Source organism: Lytechinus pictus, chromosome 7 (assembly GCF_037042905.1).
Source record: "Lytechinus pictus isolate F3 Inbred chromosome 7, Lp3.0, whole genome shotgun sequence".
Lineage (NCBI taxonomy): Eukaryota > Metazoa > Echinodermata > Echinoidea > Temnopleuroida > Toxopneustidae > Lytechinus > Lytechinus pictus.
In genome coordinates, this window is record NC_087251.1 from 31022245 (window position 1) to 31035581 (window position 13337).

Below are 13337 nucleotides of genomic sequence, written 5' to 3' on the forward strand. Positions count from 1 at the left end.
GAGAGGGAGGGGGAGAGGTAGCATCGGAGCACATGTAATAAATACGCCAATGCAGACACTGTCCCGATCCGATCCGCACAGAGTTAGAGAGGTGAGAGAGAGAGATTGGGAGAGGGGACGGAGGAAGTTATGGAAGAAAAAGAGAGCAGAGAGCAAACCTCGTGGAATGATGCCAACTTTCATCTGAGGGTATTTATAAAATTTGATCAGGCCTGACGGAAAATGTAAGAAAGGTCTGATTTTTTTTTTTTTTTTTTTTTTGTATGAAGTCGTTTGTTTTTTGGTTGCTTTTTTTCAACAAGCGTTAATCATGAAAATAGGGATGATTAAATGTTGAAGTAACAGCCTCAATGAAAATACCATATTTTGTATTCAAAGTTGTGGCGGCACCGGGAGCGGGTGGGTGATTTGAATAAACAATGAAGTCCATAATCCCGTAACTATAAAAAAAAAATCTGGCCTGCCCTCAGCTCGCCCCAACATTTTCCATTATGACATGAGGTGGGATGAAGAAGAGAAAGAGCAGATGATATTTTTTTTGCTCTTTGCTAGAGGTTTCAAATATATCTACATGAATATTTGATGTCCATATTGATATTAACTGAAGATAGTAGCTGTGAAAATACAAGAATGAAAGACTTGCAATATTTGAAAATTAAAAGATAATATTTCAGAGATAATTTGTAATTTACCATCACTCAGAAACGTTCTCTAATTGTTTTTCTCCTCTCTTCCACTCTGCTTTCATACAAGTTATCATGAATCAACTAAGTTCTCTCGTTCTCTTGCCTCTGGCTTTCCACCCTCTCGGTTACTCTTTCCCTTTCCTCACCTCAATGACCATTCACAGCATCTTTTTCACTCCTGTGCAATGCCAGTTTTCATGCCCCAACACTTAATAATGGAAACACTTCTCAAAATTGCACCTCACATTTTCCATATCATGTCATCAAAAACATCTGCAAAGATCTTTTTTTTCTTGACTATTCTTTTTAATGAAAGCTTATTTTTCTTTATTTTTTTACAAATGAGATTGTTATGATCTGATAAATTGAGTTTCAAGTTTTTACCAATATATATTTATTTTTTTACATCAAATGACATTTCTATTGAAATAGATAAAAGTTGCAAGTTGTGACGAAACTCCCCTTAAAGATTAGCAATTGAAAACAAAATTATGGCATAAACTGCAAGAAAAGGAAACAAAAACCTGAAACCCGGACATAATAAACATATATTGCTCAGTTTTTACGAAACCAGAAATCCAACCATAATGTTTAGTTTTATTAAAAAAAAGGTGTAAATTTTAAACCCATTTCTTAATCATTTTCCATTCCCTGATCATTAAAATATATATCTTCCTCATTTAACTAACCATCTTTATCTTCTCTTTTATTAGGGCTATTCAAATGGAAAATTCAACTGTTAGCACCCCCTGAAACAAAAAAAAAATTAAAGGATATTCATAGTTGGAAGTAACATGACTTGAACAGTAAAATCAAACAAGAGATTGAAACATTCACAATTTTCCCCTCTCACAAGTCTGTAATTGAGGATTATTTCTTTTGATAAAATAGCAAAAATGAAAATGGTGGAAATGCCTCTATCAGGAATAGCATATTCATGACGACATAAATTATGTTCAACTGAAAAGTAAACATTACTTATCTTTAAATGCAAAGTCTTCAATTTGTATCAGATTTATTGAGATATTTTCTGCTGATCAGATGGACTGACTATCACTATTTTGTGGTACAACAATTTAGATTTAAATTTATCATTATTTCCGTAAATCATGCCAAATGTGTCATTATCGGCGTTGAGAGATTTTTTTTCTTATGAAATCCTAACTGCACAAAAAATTATCACAGCAATTAAAATAATGCAACAAATACGAAAATTCAATAAACTTAAAACTTGATCTTAGTCTGATCTTCATATCTGTGAACAATTAGTTTTAACGAATGTAGTGATAGTTCACCTTAATGACTGCTAATTTGTTTAGGTTTTCTGGGTCCAGGGAGCATCTTTTCTTGGTAAGAATGTTTCCTGCCAATGAGAACATGCGTTCTGAAGTAACGCTCGACATCGGGCATGCTTGGAAAGAGAGAGCGGTTTGGGTTAAGTTTGGGAATTCTCTCCCGTTCTCTCCGAAATAACGTAGAACGGCTTCCTGACCGCTTGTTGTGTCAATATTGGGTTTCTCAAGGTACCGCTTGAGTTCTCGTGATGCGACATCGCGGAGAGATTCAATATCCACCGCGATGTCGTCATCACTATCAGGCTCCGTTGCTGCCAGTATTCCTGCCATTAGAGATGCACCCTCCATGTTAGTTGCAGCATGACGGTCTTGAACAGGAGGCGGAGGTTGATTGTTGATGGGCGTGGCAGGGCTACCATTGTCGCCATCGTCGTTGGTGTACTCAGGCGGCGTCTCGTCGGAGTCGTATGGGTCGCCGTATTCTTGAGTTTGCTCTGACTCTTCTTCGGTCTCATCCTGATCTCTGTTAGCCGCCGAGATTGGTCTTGTATATTTTCTCTCGATGACGGAGATGATGGCGTCTATAACCGCCGATTCCACCTGTTCCCGTTTGTGGCGGGGGATGAACTTCTTCTTGTATCTGTGATGGAAAGATGGGGAACAAAACAAATAATTTAGAAAAGTAATGGAAAAAAATTGTCGCATTAATAGAAACACAATTTATTTTACATTATTACAGAAAGATAAACAATATAAATGTAAAAGTAGTTTCGCACTTTACTTTGCTTTGCCCGGGACTTATACCGAATAACATAATTGTGCAATGCCCAAGAACTTGTTCCTTCATTTTTCAAATAGAATTTTGTTTAATTACTGGCATGGAAAAGGACCAAAAAATTTAATTATTGGCTTGCTATTTCCAATGAAACTACATTTCTGATGGTTTTATCGCTACACTCATGCATTGACTGTATCTTATCACTTGGATCTTATCTTATCACTTGGATTCAAAATTTTAAATTTCAAATTAAACTTACCGAGGGTCTAGCAGAGTTGCTGCCAAGTAGATGTGGTCGTTGTCATCAGACATGACGTGGGTCGCCATCACTTCGCGAAGTTTCTTCAAGAGTTGATCTTTAGTGGCGCCTATCCCCCTCACCTGAGCACGCTCCACAGACACAATAAGCCCCTTTAATGTTGGAAAGTACGATGAAAGTGAGGAGGTCGTCTTACTGCACAGGAGTGTTGCCTCGTGAAACGGCTCGAGGACCTTCACAAATTCTTGCATCGTGTCGCACATGTCTGTCCAGTGGTTGTAACATTTTGGGAGCCCCACACCATGGGACTGCATGACACGATCCTGGATGAGGGCCTCGATTGCAAGTCGCTGAGGTAGAATCGTAGAGAGCATCCTCAGGCAGCTATTCCACCGTGTCTCAACGTCTGCTTGGAGCTTGATGTGGGTGGAGTTGGGGTAGTAGATTTTGAGAAGCTCCTCAAATTTACGCTTTACTGGCATAGAGTTCTTCACTTTAGAAACAATCTTCCGGAGGACAGTCAATCCGTCTAAGATACGGCGCTGGGTCTTCATTACATCATGCACCACGAGGTTGAGATTATGAGCGAGGCATGAAACGGAGCCGTGGATGCTCCCGTTGTTGGCTGTGTCTCGGAGACTCTTCTTGATGTTCGCCCCGTTGTCGCTCACCCCGCACATGATGCCCATCGCTCTCGTATCGTGGCACCACTCATCTACAACTTTTTCGAGCCGTGATCGAATGTTGTCGGCCGTTGCAGCCTGGCTAAATTCTTGGATACTCAATAAAGCGCTTCTTAGTTGTGGTATCTGTCAAATTTATAAAAAAACAAAATATATTCTAATAAGTCTCGAATTTTCTGCAATTCCTATTTAACATTAAAAAAGTGAACATATGGCTTGTAGGGAGATTTAGAGAAACTTAAAAGCATTAAAAGTTTCATTCTGATGAGATAGAATTATTGAACCTTGGGAGCCAAATAAATTTTGGGAAAATGTAAGGGAATAATTGACCGCTTACATTCAAGGCTGTCCTTCATGATTATGAAAAACAATTATACTTCAAAGTTAAACCATGAAGAAGTCACCGTAGTTACGGATTTAACAATTAAGGAGGATGAAAACACACGTACACGTAATGCGTGGCCATCACGATAACCAATCAGTTTTTTATGTTTTGCGTATTTTAAAATGGGCAATTGAGTGTGTTTATGGGATTAATATTGTTAAAGCGAAATTCTAAGATTAACATTGACACCGGAATCATTATAAATCCGTTATGATAACATAATTGCAACAAAAATCAGAAAGGTTTTATAATTGGAAGAGACTCGTATGAATAAAATATAATGAACAAAATACGGAGTAATTATATAAAGGAAGAAAAATACTATTCAAGAGATGAAATAAAACTTCTTTAATTATTTTTTTCTCTCAAAATATGAGGGAGAAAATCAAAGAGTAAAAGGTGCATATTAGAACATAGAACAAAATAATAAAATAGATTACTTAATCTTTCTTCATTCGTCACCAACCAATGTAGCGTAACACACATGTACTCGGTGTTTTGGCCTCTCCACATATCGGTGGTAAAGCTAAATGGTACAACCGTCCTCCTCAGATCTTTTTGAAGTGCCATCTTCACCTCGCAATAGATAGCAGGTACTAAATTCATAGAAAATACTGGTCTGGAAGGCATTCTATAGCGAGGGTCCATGTATTGCACAAGGTTTCGAAAACCTTCGTTCTCGACGATGTTAAATGGGCGAAAATCTAGGGCCATCATCAATGCTATTTTCCGAGATATTGCAACTTGTCTAGGGTGGTTGTGGGGGTATGCCGACTCGACAGACATAAACGACGTCAACGATGTCTGCTGCTCTCTTCCTCTATGCCTCGGCTGGCTTGATGTCGATGATGTAGATGTCGATGACGGAGATGTCGATGACGAAGTTGTCAATGAAGAGGAGGATGATGATGGTGCGTTTGGCTGTGGGCGGCGTCGTGGGATATAAAGACAAACTTGCACATGCCTTGCTAAGTTTGTTGTATTAAACTTTCTTTTGCAGGTCCCACGAGATACAGATTTACTGCAATGAATGCAGATAGCTTTGCACTCGTCATTTTCATCGATTCGAAAATGCTCCCAAACTAGTGACTTTTTTCTTCTAAGTGCCTGCGAAGGTTGATGATCATCCATTTTAGTTACTACAGTATGTTAACCAAGCTAGAAAACTTGTGAGACTGGCTACTAAGAATATTTTCTCAAGCCTTTTATAGACGAATTGCGATATCGATTAAACGAATACAAATTATGAGACAAGTAAGTAAATCAATGAATAAAGAAAAGTCCTTCCGTTCCGACACTCCCCGGCTTTCCCCTTTGAAGATCATTTTTCTTTTTTTCCCTTTTTTATCTTTTCCGATTGTAAACTATCTAATTAATGAACACATAAACACAAATTTGCGGCGTTTTTCTTTGTGGTTCATCTTTCTTGTTTAATTTTTCCGATTGTCACATTTCTGGTGGGATCCACAAAGATGAAACTCATTTCCTTGCATCGGAAGCAGACTCTTCCTCAAGGCAGATCTTCTTGCAAGATCAGAGAGTCCAAATATCACGAAGAACCCTTCTCGAGTGTACTTCACTTTCAACCAATCAGCGGACATTTCATCATGAAGCGGGAACTGGACTTCGCAACGATGGCCCGTATGGCGATTTGCAAGCAAATTCCTATATTTAAAGGGGAAGTTCACCTTGCTAAAAAGTTTAGTGAATAAATAGAAACGTAATTGAAAAAAAAAAAAATTATGAAATGTTTGAGGAAAATCCATCAAAGATTAAAAGTTCTGATGATGTCAATATTTTGGTTTGTGACGTCATACGCGACCAGCTACCCGTGTATTGTGGATTACAAAAATCAATAAAATGTGATTTTATCAGTATATTAAGTGAAAATATTATCTTACATCCGCCTCCGAAAGAAGAAAATTTTTAGTCATCATGAACCATTTAAATTCTTCAAGTTTTATATTACATACTATAATGGGAAAAGCAGCACGTATGTGTCGTCACAAATAAAAATCTCCTCACCGTCATATCATCACCGATACCTTTTATTTTTTCTGATATTTTTACAAGAAACTTTCAGTCAGGGTGAACCTTCCCTTTAAATTTGTTATCAATGACATTTCGTGGAATGTGGTCTAACAAACTAAATCTGTGGATACCGTTGCCGTCTGAAGGGAGATGTTTGTTAAATTTCTGAACAATTGCAAACTATCATGGGCACAAGGGATGCTTACATGTAGGCCTAGTTCATTTCAGACGTTCAAAGAATATCAGTATTCCTATTGAACAAAGTGTGGCGTAGATATTTAAATACATATGATATTTTAAATTTCAAGGATATGAATAAATCTTGATTGGCTGTGAATAGTGATATCCCGATATTTTAATCTTTAGGATTGACTTTATAATCAAAATATTTTCTAATTCAAATCTTGTGGTTTTATAATCGACAAGAATTCAATCTATATCAAATATTCGACTGTCACTATATATTCACATCCGAACTGGATTAATTTCAAATCTTCGGAATTTAGAGAGTATATATATAGGCCTACGATAACAAACAATTTTTATTCCAAGAGTTAAAATGCAGCAAGAACTGCACATCACTATAGTATGTACCCCCCCCTTTATTATAATTTAACGATAATATAATGAAATAATAATTTTCTGAAAGAGCACAGGTGTTTGTGGTGGTTTTCTTTAATGATAATAAGAATATAGTATTGGTGAAGATGATAGTAATGGGTATGTTTAGAAATCTGGAATAATTTCTTGTCAGAAGGGGACCAACACCACTGAGCAAATGTCGGAAGCGCACTTCCCCCACGCTACCCCCAGGCGTTTAATCGGGGCTACAAAGGCGTAATGTATACCCCTTCACCCTTGATTGAAAAACAAAATGCTCTCGTTATGTAACTCAGATCTGGAAGCTGTAATCAATCCTCTCTCTTTCGGCATGCTAAAAGGCATACACGATAGGGCGGAAAGAGAGAAGATAGAGATAGAACCAGGAGGAGGAGGTGTTGGGTGACAGAGTAACAAAACGGTCACACACCCAAGTTCACTCTTATGCTATATTCGCACACCTTTTTCCCATAATCACTCAAAACGTATTCGCGCAAGAATGTTTCCCATATGATTTCATATCATCCCTCTTCATAATTATACTCTAGAGGTCTGCTTGGAGGCAAATGATCGCTGTTTTATTTTTATATCACCACAACAGGTAAAAAAATGAGGGATTTTGCGGTAATATGAATTAATAAAGTCGATCTTTTTTTGTGCTTTTTTTTTCTTCAATTCCTGCCTGTTTATTTCAAAATTACCATGAATTGATAAAACAGGGCAAGATCGTGTTAAATTGCAAAAAAAATGAAAAGTCGCAAGATTGGGAAACAGAGTATTGGCGCAGTTTTTTTTTTCAAAGCACCCTTTGCCCCCCCCCCCCCCCCAGAAAAAGGGAGACAGTTATAACACAAGCGAAAATAAAAGGCAAGAGAAAGTAAAAGATCGAAATTAACATTGGAGTTTTCACGCTTTGCGAGGAGATTGGTTGCTCCTGTTCCCAACTTTGCTAACAGATCATGTGTGTGAGAATGTGGGATGATAGAAAAAATCAGGGGGAAAAAACTCTTCATTCTGACATGCGGGAGCCTCAGCTGGAGCTAGCTCGTAAATTTTGGCGAAGTCCTGTCCTCCTTGCTTGGAATTGACCAATGAGAATCGTTCCCTCTGATTTCCATTCACGGTACTCGATGCTGATTGGATTTATCATCTGACAAGATCTCCTTCATTATCACGAGCGTTGTTTACAAAACCACTGGAGCGTAATGCGCGCCAGTCGATTAGGGGGATTATCTCAACTTCTCAAGTGGATGTTTCCAAAATATTAAACAAGTCTGGTCCCTGGGGTTAAAGTTGTCAATGAAGGAGATGTGGGCAGGAAAGGGTTTTCATATGTGTTAGGGACGCACCATCAGATATCCAGGGGAGGGGGCTCGAAGTTTGAAAAAAAAAACTTGACTTGCTAATTGAGCAACGACAAAAAATTGACTCAACACGAGAGTAAAAAAAAACTTGGTCCACTGACAAATCATCTCAAAGGTGAAAAAAAATCTGTTCTCAATGAAGTATGGAAAAAAAATGCTCAAAGAAAGGAAAAAAATTACATGAACGCAAACTTCCAACTCCCCCCCCCTGGTATCTAATGGTACGTCCCTTACGGAAGATGATTATTCAGGGAGATGTGTACCAGCCATGATCCTTCTAGTTTTCTTTCCTATCTTTTACTTTTATATTTGTCATCACCATGATTGTCACCAACATAATGTTCATACCTACAGCAGTATTGTGTAACTCGAAAACTAATACTCGGTTTATGTATTAGTTGGGGGAAAAAAATCCCCTACTTGACCTATGAGACTAAAAATTGCAATGAATAAGCTAATTTTGCTATGTCGACTAATAGTAGCCCAGTTCAATCAAAATAATAACAGATCAACATTGATACTCTATTAAAAAGCATATAATTTTTTTATTTAGTTTCTTATAAGACGCACAAAACTAATTCAGTTCCAGCATATTTTGTTCTACGCACATCACTATCCTGTCCCCGAACCCCCTATTGCTACGATCTGGCGTTATTTTAAAGTAACATAAACCATTGCTCTCATTCCTTTCAGCCCCCCCCCCCCCCCGTTCTCTCTCCCCCTCGTACGGTACCGGTAGTCAGTCTCTCTCCCGATCTCTCTCTCTCGAGCTCATACAATCGTTTGAATTCCCAGGTCATCATATCAGGACGGCCAGCATGGAGCTCCACCAAGCACCTAGTAGTACCTCGATGTGATGCTGCACGCGAACACGTGGTCTTTTTTCTTTTAGTGTTGTTTCCTCCGATCCTTCAGCGCTAGCGCTGCATTCATATCACATTATCACACCCATGGCATGCACAACCAACGACTTCAATTAATATATGCACTGGATTTAATCAGTATCACAAACAAGTTGGATTTATACCAGGATTTATAATGGGAATAATAAGATTCATAAGTATAAAGGTACATTTTTTGTGTGATCGTGATTTAAGTTGGAAACTTCGAAATCTATTCTGTTACATGTTCAAATTTGAATTGGTGATCATGACAATGATGCGATCTAATTCTTAAAGCCATGCAATTCTACACCAAGTCTGTCTTAATTTATGATTAATTTTTTTTATTTAGATCTTTTAATTTTTTTTTTGTTCTGTGTACAAACATTGTGCATTGTATCTGATCTACAGGTGTGTAAACCAGTGAAAAAATAATTTACTATAAGGACAGTAAAGTTATTCAATTCAAAATGACATGAACCACCCCCCCCCCCAAAAAAAAGTAACGTTAAATGCAAATGAGGAATGAGAAAGAATAGGGCATGATTTTCAAAAGCTGCAAAGCGAGAGATGGAAAAGATGGCTCGAGGAATGGGTGGTAAAACAGATGAAAAAATGTAGTCAAGATAGGAAAATAAAAATTAGAATCAATGGAGGAGTTGGTTTACACCCCTCTTCACTTTCTTGCACAGCCTTCATAACCGCTCACCTTACTGCGGGAAAGAAGAAATTTAAACATGCTTTTCATATTCTTAAACTGATTAAAAAATATACACATGCTTTCAAATTCAAAACACATCAAGTTTCCTTTATTTTTCGAAATATAACAGAAAGTGAAATAACAATTGAGAACGTGAAACAAAACAGTGAACATGATGGGCTCAGACTTTGGAGGTCGCGATAACATTCTTGTGCACGGTGGTGGAAGTAATTTACGAGCGCAGCCTGCCAAATGGCGCTAGCTGGGCAGAAAAAAGTGAACTGTAAATCTTTTTCTTTAAGAGGAATGTGGAATGATTGTGGGGCACGCGACTCCAATTAATCCGCGGTTTTCTGCATGGCAACAGGTATTTTTTTATCTTTATTTGTGGTAACCCCGGAGCAATGATGACCTCAGTTAAGGACATCTAAGGACATCAAAACATCCATTTCACTGTTGCAGTCATATCGGCTTGCTGCACGGCAGCGCAGCCGACCAAGAGCTAACACAGCGAGCGCACAGCAGCTACGGCCGGCTAGCGCAGCCAACTTTGGTCCGGCGCGGTGCGGGGAATTTCGCAACCGATCATAACGATACATTTGCTATGATCGGTGATCGGCATGAAACGATCGATCAGCATTGATTAGATCGAGATCGGCCGCCGATCCGAGAATCGGTTACAGGGGTAGTTCTACCTCGATTTGTACAGGGACTCAATGGACATATGTTTATGTATTAAGTTCGGATAAACCAGGAGGTGGGAGTTGCGCGACAGCCGAAGTAAGTCACTGTTTTTTCCCCTTTTAAGTTTATTTTTCCCTGTTTTGGTGCGTTTCAGGCCAAAACGGAATAATAATCTTTATTTTGGACAAGTTCTTTTTATAATTTTTATGAAATAAAGACAATTGATGAGCCTTGACGGGGGGATGTTGCATTGTAAACCCCCTAATGGTGGCTGCACGATAGCGAGCCGTCTGAGGAGAAATTAAAAAAATAATAAATAATGTTAAAAAAACTTCTCGAAACAGACGGCTGCCAGGCCAGCTGTAGGCCGTAGGCCTACTCTAGAATGAAAATAGCTGACAAGTGACAGGAAGATTGATAACCCAGAGAGCTCCCGCCCGCGCAGCGGGCGGGAGCCCAGAAGCTTACCGTGTATTTTACCATTGTCACCGGACTAGGGTGATTTATGGTCTAAATATTTCTCCAAATGAATTGTGAAAACAGAAAGTATACAATTACCACGATTATATGGATGAAGGTCTAACGAGTGGCAGATTCCTGACATCTGGGCACAGTCTGGAACCTCAAAAAAACGAAAAGTTCTCTCCTTCTACCCCGTCTCGATCGGCCATTTTTGTTAAAAATCGTAACAAAATGGCCGATCGAGACTGGGTAGAAGGAGAGAACTTTTCGTTTTTTTGAGGTTCCAGACTGTGCCCAGATGTCAGGAATCTGCCACTCGTTAGACCTTCATCCATATAATCGTGGTAATTGTATACTTTCCGTTTTCACAATTCATTTGGAGAAATATTTAGACCATAAATCACCCTAGTCCGGTGACAATGGTAAAATACACGGTAAGCTTCTGGGCTCCCGCCCGCAGCGGGCGGGAGCTCTCTGGGTTAGAAGATTGATAGACCTGGAACTAAGCTTGACTGCTGATTCTTCCAGTATTTGTGGCAAGGTATTAAAAGTAAGTAAATGTTGATGATAGGCATACACTCGGCCTCAATTTGAATATTCATTCACACAGGATGCCATCTTCATCACTAGCGCGTGCGAGTTTTTATGCACATACGTCCTATTGAGATATCACAATACTATGATGCTGTACTCGAATTGCACATGAAATATATCCCAGGGGCCCGTTTCTCAACACCGTCATAAGTCTAACTTCTTGACTAAATCAGAGATAGTGAGCTACTTGTCCGCTATCCGTTTCACGAAGCCCTCTTTACCAAGATCGGGTACAACGACCTCACTAAATATTTATGACACCTCCGAACCTGTCATAACTTCTTTCTTAATGACGTAGTGGTATCACGTGGGTAGACTATGACATGCAAAAGTGCCTAGAAATTTTAAAATTACAATCTTACGTAATCAATCATAGAGGTTGAAATTACATCACAAAACAAGTGGGTTAATGCATTCAATGATAATTGTAATACAAAGAAACTATAAAAACTGTTGGTAAAACGCCACAAAACGATTCATTTTGAAATAGTAAAATGATTTAATCGATAAAGATTCTACACGTCAGGCCATCCATAACTGAACTCGTATTTGTTGTTTTCAGACCCCTATACATTTGGATAAATTCTATCTCTAATTTATGCATATAATTTGTCAAATATCGTATGTTTCGGTATAAATGATTGAAAATGTTTCGTTAAACTATATTTTGATGACGTTTGGAATCGTAAAAGACCGTATAATTATCATCATTTTAAAAAGAAAACCGTTATGGTTTACTTTCGTAAACTATCAAAATTGGATATCCCGGGGGTACCCATCTCAACGTCCACAAGTGATTTTTTAGTCATGAAATGAATTATTCATAATTTAATTTTCTGTGCAATTGAATGCTCCAGTCTTCATGGTCTAAGTATGTATGATGCATAATTCACCTGTGCTATTATTTTAAAAAGATTTATTTCCCAATTCATCACAATATTTGCAATTTTGTCATAATTTTTCTTTTTGAAAATTATGCTATATTGTGACTAAGGCTACGTCTCGTCTGCTCTTTTTACCGATAGTATCGATATCAATGTATTCTAGTTAGGAAGCCTTTCGAGAAACAGGTTTAGTAAGATTGGAACTAACTCCGTGGTTGGTGGATAAAGATATGACTAACTTGTCCATGTGTTGAGAAACGGGCCCCAGATTATTACATTTTATAAAATAGCTGTATTATTTCAAGCATCGCGATTGGTCAATACGCGTCACATGACATCCAACTTTTTTTGTGCACTGCACGGTAGTGCAAAAGGTGTGCAACGAAAATTGACATTGCACGCTCGAGCAAACCAGTGCGGTTAAGTCCAACAAATCTGTACTGTAACTTTTTAAAAAATTGTTTCTGTGTTGCTATTTTATAAAACAAATAATGCACTTGCTCTGTCGTGCGTAAAAGTAAATGCAGAGAAAGCTCGGTTTCTTCAGATGGAGCACATGGGCACTCGCCGCAAGCGGCTCGTGCACAGTGCGACTCCTATCTAAAGAAACCTCGCGTGCTCTGCATTTCCACTAACGCACTCGGCTGCATGCATTATTTGTATACAATGTGTTCGTTCGCTACAGTAAATGTTGGTCACGTCAGCTCAGCAAACAATTAGGCCCTAATCAATTTACAAACATTCTCAGACTAAACAGGTGATCAGTATATTTAAGATAGATCTAAATTTTACTTTATATAAAAGCCCCGTCCCCGATCTTATTTAAAAATGAAACTTAGATCTAGGGCCTACTAAAAACTCACCAGCGGCACCGCAGCAGTTCAATTATTGCCGCGCCAGAAATCCGAAATCACAATCTCGGACGAACGGCCGGAGAGGGCTCCCTTTACGCAGTAAGATTTTGCGAAGCTAGCTGAGATTGGTCATGTTGGCGAGGGAAAACCGACGGATAAACAGTTCTCTGAGGACGTTTTGACGACCAAGTAGGGTA

The 13337-nt window shown here is 38.5% G+C and overlaps 1 protein-coding gene across 2 annotated transcripts; it reads right to left on the bottom strand.

Annotated features, from left to right (window-relative positions):
• Window positions 1-261: 261 nt before the first annotated feature.
• Window positions 262-13206, bottom strand: LOC129270606 (zinc finger BED domain-containing protein 4-like). 2 transcript variants are annotated; one of them, XM_064102488.1, is made up of 3 exons: window positions 13150-13206; window positions 3019-3827; window positions 262-2621 (listed from the first exon to the last, which is right to left on the bottom strand). In XM_064102488.1, exons 2-3 carry the CDS (start codon window positions 3705-3707, stop codon window positions 1958-1960), a joined length of 1353 nt encoding a protein of 450 aa, XP_063958558.1. In that variant the 5' UTR covers window positions 3708-3827; window positions 13150-13206; the 3' UTR covers window positions 262-1957. The 2 variants fall into 2 exon arrangements, with proteins under 2 accessions (XP_063958558.1, XP_054763940.2); XM_054907965.2 differs by lacking the exon at window positions 13150-13206 and having other exon boundaries at window positions 3019-5504.
• Window positions 13207-13337: the final 131 nt, after the last annotated feature.